General features: G+C 35.2%; 1 protein-coding gene across 24 annotated transcripts in view; it reads left to right on the top strand.

Annotated features, from left to right (window-relative positions):
• nedd4l (NEDD4 like E3 ubiquitin protein ligase) overlaps window positions 1-22,860 on the top strand; it is a 166,227-nt gene that overhangs the window by 45,917 nt on the left and 97,450 nt on the right. For all 24 annotated transcript variants that reach the window (XM_073935866.1, XM_073935865.1, XM_073935858.1 and 21 more), the window contains exon 3: window positions 15,941-16,022. In XM_073935866.1, the coding sequence (XP_073791967.1) occupies window positions 15,941-16,022 (82 nt within the window). The remainder of the gene's footprint in view (window positions 1-15,940; window positions 16,023-22,860) is intronic.

The raw sequence follows: 22,860 nt of genomic DNA, 5'->3' as shown, positions 1-22,860 counted from the left end.
TTTTCTGACTCTTGCCTTTAACTTCAGGCTATTTTCAGGATGATTTAGTCATTTTTGTCAGTTGTTTTACACATCTTTATATTTATGCATTTGACATTTACATCCTCACACATAAATGTGTCACTCATCGCCTGACATGAAAATGAAATTCCACCTTTTTTAGCCAGAGAATATCCGTCTATGTAGTGTTTATGAAGGCGAGACAGTCCAATCTCAGAAATGGCAAAGTGTTTTAGGCTAATCAAGAAAAGCTGAATCTTTGCATAAACATTCAATTAGAGACGATGGGAAATCCAGACACTGCAATTAAAAGCCAGAGAAGACCTGCACAACAGTCTAAAGGAAAGACCGGAAGGAAAATAAATGCCCCAGAAGCTGGTGAATGTAAAATGCTGAGTTTGTAGCAGCGACTTTTAGGCTAAAACCTAATTTACATACTTCAGCTAATTGCAGAAAGTGTGTGACGGTGTGAATGTATGCGCTGTCAGGAATAAATTAAGCTACAATGTCTGTTTACAGATACTGAAATGTCATGAATTTTTTTTTAAATGACATTTATATAATCGGTAGTGGAGGTGTACCTGGGCAGGATCATCTACCAGCTGGGTGGATCAGATACAGACGTTGAGGAAAAGCAAGAACCACTTTCACCCAGCTCAAGAACATCTGGGCTTCGAGAGAACTTACTTTGGCCACTAAGACCTTTCTGTTCAACTCCATTGTGAAGTCAGTATTGTTGTAGAGGGTCGAACCTGGAAGATAGAGGTGTGAACCTACACTAGTCTCACGGTTCGGTTCGGTTACGATTATCATGCCATCGATTCGGTTCAATTCGATATTTCGGTGCATCACGGTGCATTGACGATGCTTTTCATACACAGTTTTATATTTTCTTTACAGCAGCAGATCTTGTATTAAAATGTATGAATATATTTATATTTATATATTATTTGTAATACAATTTTGTCATTTAATACAAACAGCCAGATATATAAACTGTAACTTTAAACAAAACGAGCATTAAGCAAATAATATAAACAAATATAAATATCCAGCTCAATTTCTGATACTTGTCTAGTTCTCTTACACCTCTTTGATTGGTCACACCCTCAACAAAAACGGTTGCGATTGGCTCTTGCGCGCTGCGCTCTTCACAGATGAGTGACACTGAGTGGCAGGCAGCAGCGGCGATCTCACAGCTGATGTATGATAGACACGGTGGAGAAAACTCAGCAGACACGCGCTCGTTTCTTTATCCAGAAGTAACGCTGTAAAACAGCCGAGAGGAGAAGAAAAGCCACGCCAGCAGGTCGAATGGGCCACTGTGTGTGTATGTGTATGTGTGTGTGTGTGTGTGTGTGTGTGTGTGTGAGAGAGCGAGAGTGAGAGAAAGAGAGAGAGAGCGAAAGAGAGAGAGCGAAAGAGAGAAATGGAATACTTTCATTCTCTCGATCTCAGTGATCTCTTTTATTGTATATGTCAGTGAAAGACTGATCCAGCAAACACACACAGTGAAATTGTGCACAGTTTATAAGTTTTAAGTAGTTAGAGCGTTGTAAATACTAGCGATCGCCTCCCTCGTGACAGAGCGCATATAAGGTAAATGACATCAGTAATAACCGGTTATGATTATTACTGAACCGATATCGAATTGTCCGCGTCTGCATCGCGGTGCACCAAAGAAACGTTTAATTTTGACACCCCTACTGGAAGATAACTCAAACTACCACCTGGAGAATCCAGACATTCATCAACGCCTGGTAACAATTGACCTATGGTCAACCCCCAATAGAAGCAGAAAACGGTACACGTTTCACCATATGCCCAGCCTAATATTTTCACTTGCTGAAACCCTTGAATTCAACATTTGTTGTTGGCCTGAGTAACCAAAGGTTTAGCTATAGCAGCACGGCAATGTATATTGAGCCTGTGGAGCTCCCGACAAACAGTTTTGGTGGTAACAGGAGAGTTGAGGTGCGCATTTTATTCTGCAGTGAGTTGGGCAGCTGTGGTTTTATGTTTTTTGGATACAATCTGGGTTAGCACTTGGTCATCCCTTCCAGACAGCTTCCTCTTGATTCCAGAGTTACTCCCTTTGGATGTGGTTCATCCTTTTTTGATGGTATCCTGATATTTATATAATCAGTAGTGGTTGTGTACCTGGGCAGGATCATCGACCAGCAGGGTGGAACAGATACAGACGTTAGGGCAAAGTAAGAACAGCTTTCACCCAGCTCAAGTACATCTGCTTCGAGAGAACTTACTTTGACCACCATGACCTGTCTGGTCAACTCCATTATAATGGCACTCCATTATCCAAGCTGGAAATATGATCTTTTAAAGTAACCAGTCTGACGCGACGAACTCATCCAAGTCGTTATATTCTTTTCTTGTGTTTATTTGTTCTTCAAAGCAGGAACAATCCTTTTCTTTATATAACGATACAATATGGAACGACGGTCAAAAACTGTATCACTCCGTCTCTTCCTCTCTTTACAACTAGGATATGACGTGATCAGTCATCAATAAGCAAAGGCATAATTAAAGCATGCAGTAATAATTTAAACATTGTTTTGATTGTAGACAGTATAAATGCAATAAACAAATAACAATAACTATACATAATATTTTACAACTTGCATAATAGATATGGCTCTAACATTCCGGCCCCAAATTGTATAGGAGCGAGACTATATCAATTACCACTTATTCTTTACAGAGCCATAAGTACTGAGTTCCCTTTTTTTTGTCCTTTGCTTGTGGTTGCATTTATCATTCAAATAGTCTCTTCTAACAGACAAAGCTTAGTAATAGGTCTTTCTAATGTATTGGTTCTTGTTTGCACCACAACACGTCTGACTATCCCCTTTGAGTCTGGCTTAGTCTTTATGATCCTGCCCATCAACCATGAGTTTCTTGGTGCAGAGTGATCCACTATCAGGACCACATCTCCTATTTGCAAGTTCCTGTGGGCCTTAGACCATTTTTGACGTTCTTGCAATTGAGGCAAATATTCGGCAGTCCATCTGGTCCAAAACAGATCTGAGAGATACTGCACTTGCTTCCAGCGCCTGCGCGCATAAAGATCCTCTTTTCTGAATATGCCTGGTGGCAGCATTGCTTGCGTTTTTAACAACAATAAGTGGTTTGGTGTCAGCGCATCCAGATCATTTGGATCATCTGATGACTTTGTGATCGGTCTGTCATTTACAATGGCCTCCACTTCGCATAAGACTGTTTGAAGACCTTCATCGTCTAAGTTTTGCTGCTTTAACACAGAGTTAAGCACTTTCCGTACTGTACGAATTTGCCTTTCCCACACACCTCCGTGGTGGGATGCTGCAGGTGGGTTAAAGATCCAGTCAATGCCCTTTTTGCTCATTGCATCTTGTATTTTGTTCTGATTTAGAGCTGCCATTGCTTCTCGCAGTTCTTTATCTGCACTTATAAAGTTAGTTCCCTGATCTGAACGTATAACAGCAACCTGTCCTCTCCGACAGATAAAACGACGTAAGGCATTTATGCAAGAATCTGTGTCTAAAGAATGAGCTACTTCTATATGAATTGCTCGGACTGCAAGACATGTAAAAATAACGCCATATCTCTTAACCAGACTGCGGCCTCTTCTGATTTCCTAGGGTCCAAAAAAATCAATACCGACGTTGGTGAAGGGAGGCTTGTCCCCTACAACTCGATCCTCAGGCAAATCTGCCATCTTTTGTATTAGAGGCTTAGCATGCATCCGTCTGCATTTCGAGCATTGTGCTATGACTTTTCTAATTGCAGAATTTGATTTTGGAATCCAGTACTTTTGTCTCAATTTTGCCAACATATGGTTCCTACCACTATGTCCAAGCTCTTGATGTATGTGTTGAAGAATCAGAGTAGCAATGCGTAAGTCTTTAGACAAAATAACTGGATGCTTATTCTCTTCTGGCATTGCAGATTTATTTAATCTGCCTCCCACTCTCAAAACTCCATCCTGAAGCACTGGATCCAGCTTGTAAATAGGACTGTTCCTTTTAACTGGATGTTTATTCCTTAGCAAAGTTGTAATCTCCTCTGCAAACTTCTCTCTTTGAGCGAAACAAATTAATTCAGTCTCTGCTCTTTCTAACTCGTCCACAGTAAGAGCATCGCTCCACCAGTTTTCTTTGTAGTTTTGCATTTTTTGGATAAGCAAGATGTTGCGTTTACCCGGATTACTTTCCTTCTGATGAATTACATCTTTCAATTCCTTTCTTTTCTTTTGCTTGCACAGCAACACCTTTTTCAACCGCATAAACCAGGCTACTGCTCTTTTTAATTGATGCCACTTAGAGTAGTAGTCGATGAGTTGGTTAACAGCGTCCTTGCTCGTTTCCACGACTGCAGCATTGACTGAAGCACATTTTTTAACTTCAGTATCATCTTTATTGATTTTACCAATGTCAATTGGTCTTTCGGGCCATTCCTTTTCGTCTTTTAACAAGTAACTTGGTCCTTGTATCCAATTTTTACATCTGATGAATGCTTCTGCTTTCATGCCTCTGGAAGCATTGTCTGCAGGATTCAACTTTGAGTTTACGTACTTCCACTGATCTGCTGTTGTGCATTCTTGAATGACTGCTAAACGGTTAGCAACAAAAGTCTTAAATCGGGTGTTCTGATTCTCAATGTATTTCAACACAGTCATGCTATCTGTCCAAAACACTGATTTTTCCAAATTCAAGCACAGTTCTTGCTGCATCATTTTGTCGATTTTGACTGCCACAACCGCAGCCGTCAACTCCATTCTTGGAATTGTAATCTGTTTTAAAGGTGCCACCCTTGATTTAGCCATTAGAAAGGAACAGTGTCTTTCACCATTTTCATTCTTTATCATGATGTAAGTCACAGTACCATAACCTGCTTCACTCGCATCAGCAAAGTGATGCAGTTGAGCCATTTTTGTAGATCCAAAATTTACTGGTTTGATACATCTGGGCACTGCAAACTCAGAAAGCTGCTGTAAGTCCATAAGCCAATTGCTCCATTTTTGATTTTGATCATCATCTATTTCTTCATCCCAGCCTTTTTTATCTTTACATAGGTTCCTCAGTAGTTGTTTAGCTGGCAAGACGACAGGCGCTAAAAATCCAAGAGGGTCGTATATTGAGCTAACTACTGAGAGTATTCCTCGTCTAGTCGGTTGTTTTGATTGTATCTGTACTTTGAATGTGAACATGTCAGTTTTTCCGTGGACCACTGAACCCCTAGAGCTCTTTCCATTGGCAATATATTGTGATCCAAATCCAGGTCTTTGACTGCTTTAGCTCTGTCTTCAATGGGAATGCAAGACAAGACTGCTCTGCTGTTACTAATCCACTTTGTTAAGCGGAATCCACCACTAGAGCACAAGTTCCTGAGCTGCTCTGTTAAGACAATAGCATGATCCTCGGTAGGCACAGAGTTTAAGTAATCATCAACATAAAAGTTGTGCAATACTGTGTCTACTAGTTCTTGGGGAACGTTATGTCTGGCATCTTCCGCTGTTCTCTTGAGTGCATAGGATGCACAGCTCGGTGAAGATGTAGCTCCAAACAAATGTACAACCATCCTATACTCTACGAGGGGTTGTTCCAAATCACCCTCTGGCCACCATAAGAAGCGTAGAAGATCAGCATCCTTATCTGGAACTTTTACTCTGTAAAACATAGACTCTATGTCTGCCATAAGAGCCACTGGTTCTTGTCTGAACCTAATCAAAACTCCTAGCAGAGAGTTAGTAAGATCAGGTCCCTGTAGCAGTTGCTTGTTTAAGGAGGTTCCCTTATAAGCTGCATTGCAATCAAAGACTACACGAAACTTGTGTTTTTTAGGATGGTATATCCCATGATGGGGAATATACCATACTCTGCCATCATTTCGGTTCAGTTGCTCCTTTGGAACTTGGACTGCATAACCTCTTGTTATGATATCCTTCATGAACCCTTTATAATCCTCATGCAATTCTGGGTTCAAACTCAGCTTTCTTTTCAAACTACTAGCACGCTGCTCTGCAACACTGTGGTTGTTTGACATTTTTACTTGTTCGTCTTTCAATGGCAATCCAATGCAGTAGCATCCATCCACTAATTGTGTTGACTTTTCAACAAGCTTCATAAACTGCTTGTCTTCCTTTGACATCTCCGGTTTGTCTTCACTGCAGCGTTCAGAAAATTCTGTATTATACTGTTGCACCAACAGTTGCTCGATACTCTCAACTGAAATTCGATTGACCGCCATGGCCGATGGTCCTTCCTTACTACTACAACAGTGATCTGTTTCTTGGCTGAGTCCATTTACTATCCAACCCACTGCTGTTTTTAATGCATATGGACCATTTCCTTTACTATTAATGACTTCCCAAGGTTCCAGTGCCTTAGGAATGTTGGTTCCTATCAACAAACCAATGTCTGCATTAATAGTAGGAAGGCTCACTTTACTCAGATAAGGCCATTTCTCTATGAGCTCTTGCGATGGAATGTTTTCTTTCTTCACTGGAATACTTTTCTGTGTATAAACTCTAGGAAGATCTATAAACTTCTTTTCTTCTAATCCACAGACTTCCAAATCAGAAACAATGTAGCTATCAACAAGCTTCTCTTGTCCCATCGTTCGGAGCAGTATTTTTGTTTTTCTTCCTCTAACATTTAACTGCTTCATCAACGTGTCAGTGCAAAATGTAGCTGAGCTACCTGGATCCATAAAAGCATAAGTTTCTAGAATTTTCTCACTTTTTTTGGATTTGACTTTTACTGCTACGATTGCAAGAATAGACTCACCCTCTCCGGCCCCAGTACAACCACATGATTCCTTTTCGAGTGAGAACAGAGGAGCGGAAATGCACTTTTCCTCCGTGCTACCTTCTTTTCTTTGCTTGTGTACTTCGTCATTCTTTTTATCAATGTGGAGTATACTTGGGTGTCTCTGTGAACATTGTTGGCATATCATCCTTTTTCTACAGTCTTTGCTAAGATGACCCAAAGTCAGACAGCCAAAGCATAAGCCTTTTGCCTTTAAAAAGTCAATTCTTTCTTTGGAAGAGCATTCTACAAACTTCGCACAGGATTCAAGTGGGTGGTTCTTCTGACAAAACAAACATGGTTTCTCAAATGCACTGGCAGTTGCAACTGGGGTTCTTTTTACAGGAGAGTTGGTTGTTTCCTTTCCAAGAGGATTAATGGCTGTTGCAAAGCTGCTACCCTTTGGTGGAATTCTATTCTTAATTTTGATATCGAAAGATGTGCTCTTTCCCTTTCCTTCAACAGATGAGCTTTGAATTTCTCCATACAATGGGTCCGTAACTACCTTAGCTTCTCTGTCTATAAAGTCCACAAGGTCTGCAAATCTTGCTCTCCTTCCACGTATTTCTTGAATTTCAAAAGCTTTACCTCTCCATTTCTCTTTCATTTTGAAGGGAAGCTTTGAAATAATAACCCTGATATTTGTGGGATTATCCATTTCGTCCATGTATTCAAGATCTTCCATGACATTTCGACATCCAATAAGAAAAAGTGCAAATGTTTTCAGTGCCCTTCCATCCTCTGTTTTTATGTGAGACCAATTCAGCACCTTATCTATATAGGCACTAGCTATTTTCAGCTCGTCACCAAACTCCTTGTGCAACAGATCCCATGCTTTCTTGTAGCCTTTATTAGGCTCCATATGAACACAGCTACGTACAAGATCTTTGGCCTCTCCACCAGTGTACTGCTCCAAATAATACAATTTGTCTCTGGCATTCTCTGTTTTGACATCAATAGCATGTTCAAATGCCCTGACAAAAATTCTGTATTCCATCAAGTTTCCTGTGAATATTGGAATGTCTCTTTGGGGCAGATGTGACAAATTTTGCTGTTTAACAAACATTTCTGTAATGTCATTCTGTCGTTGCATCACTCTGTATAAATTACCTTCCAATTCCCCAGAACTTCTGTCTTTGTCAGGTTCTTTTTTGTTTTTAGTACTGTGGGTTCGCTGAGAAGGCTGTGATGTAATGTCTCTCTTACTCTGGCGTTCCTCCACAAGGGAAGAATCTTTTTGTTCATTTTTATGATGAATCTCTGTACTTTTCGATTGACATTCACTTTTATTTTCAATATCAAAGTCTTGTAATACTTTGAGCTTAGCAAAAGAAGCAGCGATTTCAGTATCCATCTCCAGCTGCTCTTGTTCTGCTTTCAATTTTGCCACTTCTTGTTCAATGAATTGTTTCTTTTTTAAAGCTGCAGCACGTGCTAATAATGCTGCATGTTCAGCTTCCTGTTTAAGGTGAGCGACAGAACTTGAACTGTGGCTGGATGCATTTGACTTTCGTCCAACAAGGGATCCATAATTCTTCTTGTGTCTTTTTGATGAAACAATTGAAACGCTGTCTTCAGGTCCAATGTTAAAAGCTTCTATCCCATCTTTGGTTGAAAGGATCCATTTTTGTGTCTGTTGCACAAACTCTTTAATGTATTCAGATTTCTGACAAAACCAATTATCATGATCAATTTTCCTTTCCTCCTCAGACAGGAGCTCTCCCAATTCTGTATTGAGGCAATTAAATTCTTTATTTAACTCTGAAAAGTTTTTCTGAAGTTTTTCCTCAACCTCATTCAAATTCTTGTCATCATCTTTCAAACTGTCTATTTCATTCATTAACTTGGTAATTTGGCCAAGTTTGGATCTTCTTTCCTTTATGAGATTTTGCAGCTTCAGATCAACCGCCTTCTGTGTTAGCTGAATTATTCTTTTTGGCCTGGCATCGGGGTTTTCCTCCGATTGTAAAGCGGTTGGCGCCACCCTGTGGCGAGAATCGGCACTGCAATGTGACGCATCATCATCTTCCATTTCGCTGATTCATCGAGCATTAACTTAAGCCCATAACAATAGAAAACAGACATAAAGTCTTTCCCACGACATGTAACATGTATCCAGAGAATTTTCAATCAGTAGGCCTACCTGGATAATATGTTCCAACTGACAGAATCACATGCCAGAACTTTTCAATGTCTCATATGCTCCGTGTGCGTCGTGCAATAATTAACGTGCATCCATGCGATCATTTGATCCTTTGAAGTTCACGATCCTCAATCAGACATCGTTAGCAAAAAAAAATAATACTTTCCGTAAGATCTCTTAAGCATTCGTTTCTTAGGAGCAAAGTTTTTGACTAGTTATAATGGCACTCCATTATCCAAGCTGGAAATATGATCTTTTAAAGTAACCAGTCTGACGCGACGAACTCATCCAAGTCGTTATATTCTTTTCTTGTGTTTATTTGTTCTTCAAAGCAGGAACAATCCTTTTCTTTATATAACGATACAATATGGAACGACGGTCAAAAACTGTATCACTCCGTCTCTTCCTCTCTTTACAACTAGGATATGACGTGATCAGTCATCAATAAGCAAAGGCATAATTAAAGCATGCAGTAATAATTTAAACATTGTTTTGATTGTAGACAGTATAAATGCAATAAACAAATAACAATAACTATACATAATATTTTACAACTTGCATAATAGATATGGCTCTAACATCCATCGTGAAGTCAGTATTGTTGTACAGGGTCGTAACCTTGAGGATAACCCAAACTACCACCTGAAGAATCCAGACAATTATCAACACTTAACACAGAAACGTCATTATGCCTTTAACAAGAAAACATAGATTTGGTTATCTGTAAATGTGACCTTATGTGGTGTTGCCCATATTGGCAAAAGTGTCTGCTATTGTCATATTCCTGAGTGAAAACAGCCACAGACACTTATGGAGAGTATAAGACACCTGGGATTCAGTCAAATCAGCAGTTCCTAGTCACAAGGCCTGTTGTTTTTGTACAACGCATTTGTTATTGGTTTTGAGCAAAGTGTTTGTTTTGAGTAAATTCAGTGAAATTCCGTTGAGTTCTTAAAAACGAGGACTAATGACATCATTTTTTCCTTGAACTACGTGTTTGTTGTCATGTGAAGTCATTGCGTTTTCTTGTTGTTCGTCAAGTCAGTGTAATCGCTTTCAGGTATAAAAAAAAGCACCAGTAAGCAAAAACAATATGACAAACAGACTTATAAGTTAAGACTATACAGTACACTGAAAAATAAAGTAATAGCTGCATACAGTTGGGGGAAATAAGTGTAGAACACGTCATGTTCTTTTCCTAGAAAGAATATTTCTAAAGGAGCTGTTGGCATGGAATTTAACCACAATTTGGTAAATGATTCTGTGGTGTGAAGTTCTGTGGGTCTCGTCTATCAAATCTGATCTTTAATTTATATTTTCTATTGGATTCAAGTCAGGTGATTGGCTGGGCCATTCTACAGCTTGATTTTCTTTCTCTGAAAGCATTTGCAAGTTTCCTTGGCTGTGTTTTGGATCATTGTCTTGCTGAAATGTTTACTCTGATTTCTTCTTTATCATCCTGCTAATGCAGATGTTGGACTGAAGCAGCTAATATTAATTTCCAATGAGGAAGGGCAGAGGGTTCCTGAAGAACTACTGAGAGATTTCAGCTGTTGTCTGGACTTTCACTGCCTTTCTACACCTCACTTTCTTCATGTGTTCAAATTTTTGGCCTGACATTTTATTTTATTATGCATAACTTAATTTGTAAAGGAAATAGTTTTGTTTTCTTTGGATATATGAATTTATTTGGTTGTTACCAACATCTAGGGAAAATCTAGGGAAAATTCAAGTCAGCAGCACCTTTAGAAGTATGTTTTCTGAGAAAATGATGTACTGTAGTGTTCAATACTTATTTTAAGGGATGTCCTGATTAGGATTTATGCAGCCAATACCAAGTACCTATTCTTTGTCTTGGTAATTGGCTGATACAGAGAACTGATTTTAATGCTTCGAGCTTTATAATGCGTCTAGCACATTTTCAATTAAGTCCGATACTTAAGTGGAGATCTTGCCTTACCTAAGAGAATAAATAAAGGATGCTGCTTATAATACCTTCAACACACCTCTTTTAACCATTGAGTGTGGACATGTCATGGCCAGAAGCTAATTGACACAAAATAATATAGCACAGATATAAAAATTGTAACATGGTAAATGCATATAATTTTTTACATTTACATGTATGTTTTTAACTGCAAAATTGTCCACAAATTTCTGGGAATTCTCGCCACAAAATCCGTCATTTTTATCGTGAGAAATCACAAAATAAACTATTAACGACTGTTTATTGCAATTAGTATATTACAGGAGGTTAAATAATTACCATTCAAACCCCTGCGATCGATTCATGAGATCAGCCGAATTGGCGAGTACCGTTCGAGTAACTAAATGTGATTATCGGCCGATAGCAATCTTTGGCCGATCAATTGGAGCATACAGTCGCTATAGTTTAATTCTTTGAGCCTTTTTAGTATAAATATATAACCAAGAGTTATATTATAAAACAGAGTCCACAACACATCAAAATGAGTCATTGAAAATGTTTATTAAGGCTCCATATCGAGAAATATATTGCAAAGGTTTCTCAAAGATCATGTGACACCTAAGATAAGAGTAATGATATTAAAAATTCAGCTTTGAATCGCAGGAATAAATTACACTTTATAATGTATTAGAATTTTAAAATTGTCTTCAGTTGTAAATTTTTCACAATGTTTTTTCATCTGGTAGTATATAAATACCTGGATAACTTAATAACTGAACAAAATAAAGTATATTCAGACATATATTCGATAAACTTAACCTTTAAACAAACATTAGAACAACACAGTTGTCCTTGTGGTGTCCTAATGATAGCTTAATGTTATTTGTACAGTCCTATGTTTATCTGAAGCTTCATGCTATAAAATGACTTTTACTGTCAGTCACAGCTTGTAAAAATATGATACAACTGAGATAGAGATTGTACGTACTTCTGACCAATTGTTTGCTTTTGTCACTCATTGTGTGTTTAATTGTTCCTGTTTGGTAAACTAACAAGTCTTTCTGTGCTAATCCTAATTTTTTTAATGACTTCCCTTCTTTGTCTCCCTCCCATTTCCTGGTCATTTTTTCCACCTTCGCCTCACTTAGTTTTTGCACTTAGTGAAATGCAGATGCTACTAAAAATAAAACCTTTTACTTGCATAAGTATTAGCATTACAGCATTGATGCTCATTGCCTTTGAATCAATTTTTGACAATTAAGCAAGGAGCCCTTCACACCATGCATTTTTGCAGTATTTTTCTGTTGTATTTCAATGTGAACATGTGTTTGATGGAAGAGTGACTGTTACACTTATGTCTCGTGTTTTTTAAAGTGTGAGTGCTGCATATTTTAGACAGCATGGAACGTTAAAAGATCTTCAGCCTTTACACGCAGTGCAGCTCATCACTGTCAGTTCCATAGCAGTAGACCAATCAGAAGAGCTCAGAGGCGGGGCAACCATTGCAAGGGCATGTTTACGTGTACTTTGTGGCTGTGTCCAGATACCCTCATGCTTTAGACTGTTTTTTTTTAATCATTCCAAACTGTTGCATCTCACGTTTTTAAAAGCAAAGACGTGAGACGCAACAATTCAAAAAAACAAAACACAGCATAAAGCACGAGGGTAAATTGTATCTAGAAGTAGTGCTGGACACAGTATCCTAAAGTAACTACCACAAAAATGTCTGTGACTTTTTTTTTCTTTCTTTTTTTTTTCTTTTTTTTAAATCTGACTTTTTGTGTACATTATATTTAGCCTTTGTTTTAGTTTTTTAATAAGCCGCTATTATGCGTTAAAAAAACGTAATATTTTGTTTTTGGAGGTCTCCAACAACAGGCTAATATGTATGCAAGGTCAAAAAACACTTTCAGTCTTATAATTTGCATTTATTTTTACTTAATTATCACAACGACTCTCATATGATTTGTTCAGCGATTAATTTGTTCCCAAACCCCTCCTTAGCACGATGCAAATCTGTGCTGATTAGACCGATGACCCAGTCTGTTGCGATTGGTCGACTGCGTTTAGTGCGAGACAGAGAGAAACTCCCACAGGTTTTGAATATTTTGAACTGCCCCTTTAAAGAGCCCATATTATACATGAAATAGGGTCATATCTTGGTTGTAAGGGTCTCCAACAACAGTTTAATATGCATGCAAGGTCAAAAAACACTTTCATGGTCTTATAATCTGCATTTATTTTAACCCAATTATTCCAGCGACTCCCGTATGAATCGTCCAGTGATTCATTTGTTCCCAAACCCCTCCTTAGCGCGAAGCTAATCTGCGCTGATTGGACCAATGACAGTCTGTCGCGATTGGTCGACTGCCCTCAGTCAGAGAGTAAAATGCACAACAGCTAATCAGCAATATAAAAGTAATCACAGTTCATACACGCTCGATAGTGTAGGCGTGGAGTTTAGCAGCCAGTGGGTCAATGTAAATACAGACTATGGACTTGAAAATACAGACGACTGACTATTTTATTGAGCAAAAACTCCAAAAGCAGTTGAGGAGATCTCCTAGCTTCTCACTCTGCTCTTTTCACAGACACACACACACACACACATATTGCACAAACACACACACGCACTTAACCCTGCTCCGAACGACAACGCGCGCACACACACACACACACACACACACACAAACACACACACACACACACACACACACACACACCTCCGGACGACAGCGCGCGCACACACAGACACACACACTACTCCTCGTCCACGGAGCTCCGTTAACGCAGCACGCGTCGCGTTTTTAACGTGACTTTGCACACGATAAGAGAATATAGCCAGTTAACCTGTACACGCGGTTACAAGTAACAAATCACAACTAAATACATTTGCAAGCTAGAGTCAACGAGGCAACTTTAATCGCACGTACTTACACTTGAGAAATGGAGGAAGAAAAATCCTGACGTCCATCAATAAGTTGCTCTTTACTGATCCTTCCTTTAACAAACTCTGATGAAGTATTCTTTGTAGCATGTAGCTTCCAGAAGTTTCCAGTAGTTTCCAACTGCTTGGTTATAATGCTGAGGTTTCATCTTTGGGTAGAGACTCAATATATCCATCTGCAGTGTGACTTCAATCGACCGCATGTTTGTGTGTGTGTGTGTTTGTGGGTGTGTGTTTGTGTGTGTGTCTGGGTTTCTGCGTCAGAGGGCGGGGCCTCAGGTTTGAAATCTCCCGGGTTTGCGCGTGCACGTGAATAACTTGGTTTCGTTCGTACGTCATGGCGAAACACCTAATGAATCGGTATCAAGGCGACTCGTTTGAAGCACTATGAGTCGACTCTTTTATAGATGAATCAACCGTTTTAAACACTGTATTCTTACAGATTTAAGCCTTAGCTGGATACTTCACTTCACTTAGAGCTGTGTTACACACTACATGGAGGGGAATTTTCAAAAACCCATAATATGGGCTCTTTAAATGTGGGTCTGGCTTTTATTATGGCCCGTTTCCATTGAGTGGGACGGTACTGTACGGTTCGGTTTAGTACGCTTTTATGGCCGTTTCCACTGTCAAGAGGGTTACCCAACCAAACCGTACTGTACCACTTTTTCAGCACTCTTTCAAAAGGGTACCAAACACAAGAAAGTGTACCAAAAGGTAGAGCTAGACGCCCAGCTGAACGCTATTGGTTTACAGAGATGCATCATTCACTTACGCAACAAGCCAGAATGAAAACATAAAACCCCGCCATGTTTAAAATACACACACAGCCGAGACATTACAGCGGAATTATATATACATATAATAACGAGCCATGGTCGATCCGGGCTCAAACAAACCTTGTTGTCGTCTTGATGAACAGCCACAAAGCCATGGAGTAAAGCAGAATCTACCCTGTGCCTCGTAGTTTTTTATGAGCCACTCTGAAGCGCAAGCGTTTTTTCGATTTCTTTTGTAGTTTTTTACGAGTCAGTCTGAAGCGTGAGCGTTTTCGATTTCTTGGTTGTGCTCGCCGCACGTCAATATCTGAAATAACAAACTTCTAGAGCTGATGATAATACTGTGCGCTTGATTATTGACGTGATTTAAAAAAAATTATTTCTTCAGCAAACGTGAACAAACTGCCTTGTTTTAATTTTTATCATCACCTTTTGGACTAATATGAACTGGGAATGATGGAATTACTCTCTAACAGAGGCTAAATGTGCTGCTGAAAACTACAGACACAGATGAAAGGTTTTCTCTGACTATGGGCTATATTTTGTGTTGTTTTGAACCTAATTAAGGCTGAAATGTCTGCTGTGTGTAGTTTTTCAGCAATTGGTAAAATATCTGAGACTGTAAGGGGCTTTATGTGTTAATATATTTATTTATTTATTTAATAATATTACAGATGTTACAGTAGGCTATTTTACACTGTGATTGATCTACAGTTATAATCAAATCCTGTTCATAGAAAAGTTAGTAATAACATTTATTAGTAACAGCAAACATTTATACACACAAGTATTTATGTGAGTAAAGCATCTGTTTTGTGAGAGGTGCTTTTAATATGATATGTGAGCGACCCGTAAAGCTTTATTGGAGACATTTCCTCGAGCAAGAATGATGCGACTGAAACATTGTCATACACCACGCCCACCAAAAGGGTACCCTTTATAGTGGAAACGCAAGCCTGATAAAGGTGACCCGTACCGACCCAAACCGTACCATACTGTACCAGTCAGTTTAAACAAGCTATTAATGTGGCACAACAGATCACTTTCTTTTGTGGTGAAGGGATTAAAAGGTTTAAGAGTACAAAAACATGCATCACACAATATCAGATGTTACATAACAAATTACGTGTGTGTTTGTGAATGGACTGGTGACCTACTAGCTTATCTACCTCAGTCAGAATTGTTCTTTGAGTGTTTGTGATGTGACAATTTTTATTACTTCAATATTTCATTGCCTTGCCATTCTAAGGTCTGTTTTATAGTATAGTATAATATTAATAATATATAATAATATATTATGTGTTTTTCATTTTTATAATGCATTTTTTTTCCTTCTAGTGATCCATACGTCAAACTCTCCCTGTATGTCGCTGATGAAAACCGCGAGCTTGCCTTAGTACAAACGAAAACCATCAAAAAGGTGAGTTTTACCTCTCAGCATTGTTATTTTTTTATTTTTTATTTTTTGGGAACAATGAGGTGTTATTTTAGGATGTCTGGATCTACTGAAGGCACATAAAGGGATGAGTTGAACAGGTGGTTTTTCGAGATACTAAAGCCTCTACCACTAGGAGGAGTGCTTTCATAGACCTGTGGATATTTCAGGCCTTGAATAATACGACAGAACACTTCATCATAAGTCTTGAGAATATAGAGCTTCGTCTATGCAAACTACTTAGTGTTTTATTTTCAGTACAGAAATGTTATTTGTTCATGAAATATTAATAATTATATACCATACATCGTTGTTAATGACATAAATAAAGAACTAAAAGAAAAAGAAAAGTAGAGTTTTTAAAATTAATGTTAGGTAAACTGATTTACAGCTCTGTAAAAAATTAAGGATCATTTTCTCTGGAGTTCTTGGGTTTATTAGGTGTGTTTTTTTTTAAAATTGTATATAACATATATTGTTTAGGGAATTACCATTGAACAGGACAAATGCTTTGTTTTTGATAATTTTTTCTTATTCACCAAATATTTACTTCAATCAAATGTCCAGTACTCTTCTGAAAATATATAAAATAATATATTGTGATGTTTAAAATGAACATAGACCATAAACATATCTGATATCATGGCACCTTTTTTTAGTTATTTTATGGGACAAAGAATTGTTTATTTATTTATTTATTTATTTATTTATTTATTTATTTATTTATTTATTTATTTATTTATTTATTTATTTTTATTATTATTATTATTATTATTATTATTATTATTATTTATTTATTTATTCCTATATTTATTTATTTTATTCATTACTAGATTTATGTATTAATTACTCCTCCTAGATTTTAATTATTTATTCCTAGATTTATTTGTTTATTTATTCATATATTTATTTATTTATTTATTAATTTATTTATTTATACATAGATTTATTTATTTATTCTTAGATTTATTTATTTATTCAAAGATTTATTTATAGATAAATTTTTTATTTATTCCTAGATTCATTTATTTATTTTTAAAAGATTTATTTATTTATTCCTAGATTTATTTATTTATTTAATTCTATATTTATTTATTTATTTATTTGTTCCTAGATTTATTTATTCATATATTTATTTATTTATTTATTTATTTATCTATCTATCTATTTATTCCTCGATTTATTTATTTATTCCTAAATTTATTTATTTATTCCTTTATTTATTTATTCATAGATTTATTTATTTATTCATATATTTATTTATTCATAGACCTATTTATTTATTTATTCATAGATTTATTTATTTAATTATTCATGGAATTATTTATTTATTTATTTATTTATTTATTTATTTATTCATAGATTTATACATTTTTTATTCCTTCATAGATTTATTTTGTTTGTTTATTTATTATTCCTTGAATTTTTGTATTTATTTACACATAGATTTTATTTACTCCTAGATTGTTCTATATTTATTTACTCCTGGATTTATTTGTTTAGATTATTTGAGTAAAATGTGCTTAACTAATTCAATAACGGTTTAATTTTAATTAAGTGTCTTTAAATTTTTCTAAACAAAACCTATATATATATATATATATATATATATATATATATATATATATATATATATATATATATATATATATATATAGGTATCATCAAGAGAAACTTTTTCAATTTTCAAATGGTCTCTTAATTTATATACTGTTATATAAATACACTTTATAATACTGTTAATAAATACTTTCAAGTTAAACATAAAAAAATTACATTTCAAAATTACACAAAATAGACAAAGCAATTGTAAAAATCTCAAACTAGTTCAAATAATAACAATTTTAAATAATATTGATTTTATATAAATAGCATCAATGAGGATCAAATAATACTGCCAGCATTTCATGGATTTAAAACATGGTTTTGTAAAACATAATTAGCATATATGTTTCTTTTGATTGTGAGGTAAATTATTATCCAGGCAGTTATTGGCGGGTTCATGACACTGACTCTTATAAAGTGCTTTTTCAAGAGGATCAGAGACCACAGAAAATGTGCACAGTGTATGTACAGTGACATTAATGGAGAGTTAAATTATACCTCTCTATTTATCTGCTTGTCCTTGGGATCCACGGAGGAGACAGTTCAGATAATGTCACCAGAAATTAGCAATTCAAATGAGCTGAGGTGTAACATTCACAGACCTCTTTAAAAGCAAAGTGCTACAGTAGCTTTGTTTTGATGCGGATGTCTTATAAACTTGGTGTAGCTAAATAAAAGTATACTTTTTACAAGTATAATGCTGGTATTTAGAAAATGAGTGTGCTATAATATTTGTTTATTTATTCATTTATTCATTTACTTTTGCATGTATAATGCTGGTGTTTATAATAATAATAATAGTAGTAGTAATAATAAAAATAACAACAACAACTATTATTATTGTTATTATTATTATTATTATTATTATTACTATTATTATTTATTTATTTATTTTTTATTGCATGTTTTCTGCTGGTATTTAAAAATGGATGTGCTATAATATAATAACATAATATTTTCTATTTAATTATTTAGTTATTTTATTTTTTGCTATAATGTTGGTATTTAGAAAACAGATGTGCTTTAATTGTGTATTTGCTATTATACAATACTGGTATTTAGAAAATGGATGTGTTGTAGTAATAATAATAATAATAATAATAATTATTATTATTATTATCATTATTATTATTATTATTATTGTTATTGTTATTATTATTATTGTTAATAATTAATTAATTTATTTTATTTATTTTTTTATAAATTTTTATTTTTGCTGAAAGACACTTTACTACAGTATATCATTTACTTTATAAAATAATCAATGACACAAAAAATTAAATGATTACATTTAGTGATACCTAGTGGTTTGAAGGATAGTGGCAAAGTAAAAATATTTTAAAATACAAATAATTAGCATCTTCAAAAATAGCCTTTTAATATAACTTTATCAAATGATAATTGTTTTAAATGTATTTAAGCAGATTGCTAAATGAACTGTTCTTACGCTAAATACAGTTTAATTTGTTGTTAATAATACAAAAAAGAGCTAAATAATTTTTAACAACTAATCTGTTTGCCATGATGACAGTAATACTTTTGTAGTTATTAACTAAGTTATTAACAAAGTTGATTTGGCAAGTTATTGCACAACAGTGGTTTGTTTTGTAGCCAATCAAGTAAAAAAAAAAAAGGATTTCTTAAGTGGACTAATAATATTGAGCATAAAAAATAGTTTTTAAGCATTTTTAAAACTGCTTTAATTGCAGCCAAACTAAAGGAAATAAGACTTTCTTTAAAAAAAGGAAATACTCTCTATTAGTAATTAATAATAATAATTTCAATAATAGTTCAAATGATTTTCTTTTCAAATATATTTCTTACTGTATAATGTATTTACTAATGTAATATAACTTTGTGTCATCAGTGTATAATATATCTTTTAATAAGTAATAATTGTAATTTAAACTACTTTCCTGTTTTCAGTATAATGCTAATGTATTTCTGATTTTTGATTTATTTACATTTTAACTGATTTCTTTAAGACCACAGAAATAAAAGCCTGAATGTAGTTCTATCTCAGGCAGATAAATTGAGCTACCAAGACGGTCAGCATTTGGGTCCATTGAGTGTCATTAAGTGAGTAATCAGTAAAGCCCTTACTCTGGAATCTCCTGTGCTGTGACTGCAGACTCTTCAGGTTATTAATAGCTGACAATGCACTGCTGTGTGGAACATAAGCCTCCTCATTCCCCAGGTCTCAGTGTTGACGGATGCTTTAGACGTACAGCTTTGATAGACAAGTCTGGAAACTCAATGGCCTGTGGCATGAAACAGCAGAACGGATGCCCTCATCCAGCAATGATATGCTTCCACCGGGCTTTCATTTAAAAGTGTAAATATGACTACCCTTAACACATTTCCGAATTTCTCAGTAGTGGATGTTGTCACAGTTGAGTAAACTTGTAGCGTAGTGAATGGAAGAGCACTATCATTTTTTTACAATTCTATTTGCTCAAATAATAAAAGAAAAACTCTACCATGGTGTTATCAAGACCATCAAAAAAAGGAAAGAATATGTGTGAGACTGATAACGCCAGTCAGAAGAGAGAAAAACGTCAAATTTACTGTCTGTCCCATATACACTGTATTACAAATGCCTCACACAAGCAGTAATTAGTTTTTTGTAATTTAATGCTGAGATGATTTAATACATACATAAATGCATGCAGCACAAATGTACTTGTGTTTTTTCTTTAAATCTAAAAATTCTAAACTTTAAAGGATTTAAGATGCTTATGATGACCGTTTATTACGCCAAAAAATAAATCCTTGAAATGGGTCCATTATGAGGTGTTTTCCATAAAGTTTCCATGAAGGTTCTTTCAAATTTAAAATCCAAATATTGTCATGGTTGCTCCACTAAATATTGATTCCTAATTTAAAGTTTAAGTGGCAGAATTTTGTTGTCTATAAATGATAAACTTGTCTGTCAGTATGTTTCCTCTTAAAAATGTGAATTAAATGTATGCGCAAAACTAGAATTTCGCATAAAAGACTGGCAAATAAAGCAGCGTTTCCATCCGGCTGCTTTGTCCGTTCGCACACATTTTTTTATCATCACATGATCTCTTGTAACAAAATCACATGACTTTTTTTTTTAATGTGCATTTTGGAATTTGTTCGGTTAAAGTGTTTCCAGCGTAGTTTATCTTATCCAATAAAAAGTTTATCCTACTCAGTTATGCAGATACGTTTTTCATGCGCATTTTCAACGTCTCAACTAGGATGCATGTCAATTCTAGAGAAGACGACAAAAAATTCTGAATGGACTTGGTTAAAAACTAAAATAAAAATCCCTTATATTATTCAATTAAAATTTTAAAGTAATTTCGTAAGACTTTTTACATTTAACTCAGTAACTTAAATTATACTGATAAAAAAATGGTAACATTTTATTGACCGTGAATGAGTTGAAAGTTCAGTTTATTATTGTTATTAAATTTGGTGCTTCCTTGTATTTTTATATTAGAATGGAGTATTATAAATTATATTATTATTAAATGAATATTGTTCATTTACATTAGGAAAAAATGGCATCAGCAGTTTATTGTATAAAACAAGAGTTACATGTTACTCAAGCACTTTTCTGAGTCAGTTTTTTTGTACAGTAGCTATATATGTTTTTCACTTATTGTTGTCATGAAGGTTATTGCTGTAAAGTTTAGGGGAAAAAAATGTAAACCCCCAATTTTTTTTTCGGGTGATGTTTATTTAATTTAAAAAAGTATTATATAATTGATTTATTATTTATTGTATTTGTTATTATTGTTATTATTATTAACATTATTATTATTATTAAATTTTATGTTTTATTTATTTTATTGATTTAAAAATATTATGAAATTTTTTTTATTTAATTTTGTATTTGTTAAAGTTCCCTCTTAAGTAGCCTTTTAATATGCTTTTTGAGTACACAAAATCATTTTTGCAAAAAATAAATAAATAAATAATATATATATATTATTATATTAACTATATATATATATATATATATATATATATATATATATATATATATATATATATATATATATATATATATATATATATATATATAGTTTTTTTTTTTTTTTTTGCAGACCGGAGAAATGAATGTGTTACCAGAAAATGCGCAAAATGTTTGAAAACCACAGCTCATAGCAAATGTGTCAACATCTATAAAACATATTATTCTCCATTATAATCCATTCTCGTTTTTTAAAGGTATTTTTATCCCTATGTGTGCTTAGCGTTTACATAAGCAGAGCTGGTGAGATTCCACTTTAAGCTTGCTTTACAATATGCAATTACCTATTATAAAACTCTGTGTAGACAATGACAAATTAGAGCTACGACAGGATTTTCTATTGGACAACTGTATGACCAGCATACATGGGGATGGCTTGTTTGGTGGCTGTTTGGCCGTGAATAAGAGGAAGTACGTCTTGTCTAGGTTAAGCTAAAGGTGTTGATTAGTTATCTTGGCTGGAACGTCAGAGATGCAGACTATGGAGAAAGTGGAAATGGAGGGAGATTATAGGATTGAGATATGAGTGTCATCGGCATAACAAGGCTAAGAGAAACCATGTGCTTTGATAACAGAGCCACAGATAATGTCCTGTGGGACTAGTTGTGGGAACGATAGTTGAAAATGCGATGTGTAATGAGCTTCCAGTCGACTCGGTTTGGTTGTAGGATGATAACCAGATGGGCATTTGACTGCCAGGCGCTGTGGGAATGTCAGGAAGGATCAAATCGGAGGAGAGCAAATGCCCTGGCCGCCATGACAGATTCCGTCTCTGTGAGGGGGGGAAAAGGGTTTCAGTTCACTGTGACTTGCTGACTTTGTATAATAGATGAGCAGAGACATACTATAGTGAATCAGAGTGGACAGGCTGGTTTTGCTGTTGGTGATATTCTGTGAATCAGTTCAGTCTGTCAGTTGATTCAAATGAGTTGCATATTTTATGTATATCTTGTTGTTCATCCCAGTTGTAAGAACAACAAATAATAACTTGACGTCTAGTTGATCATTTGGAAAAGTGGCAGAAGGTAGATTTTTCTGATGAATCATCTGTTGAGCTGTATCTCAATCAACACAAATACTGCAGAAGACCTATTGGAGCGCACTTGAACCCAAGATTCTCACAGATATCAGTCAAGTTTGGTGAAAGGAAAATCATGGTTTGGGGTTACATCATATACCACGCTTTTCCTGTTGTACACATTTGTTGCT

The sequence above is a fragment of the Danio rerio genome, chromosome 21 (assembly GCF_049306965.1).
Source record: "Danio rerio strain Tuebingen ecotype United States chromosome 21, GRCz12tu, whole genome shotgun sequence".
Taxonomy (NCBI): domain Eukaryota; kingdom Metazoa; phylum Chordata; class Actinopteri; order Cypriniformes; family Danionidae; genus Danio; species Danio rerio.
Note: the sequence above shows the minus strand (reverse complement) of the source record. Positions and strands in the feature narration are given on the sequence as shown.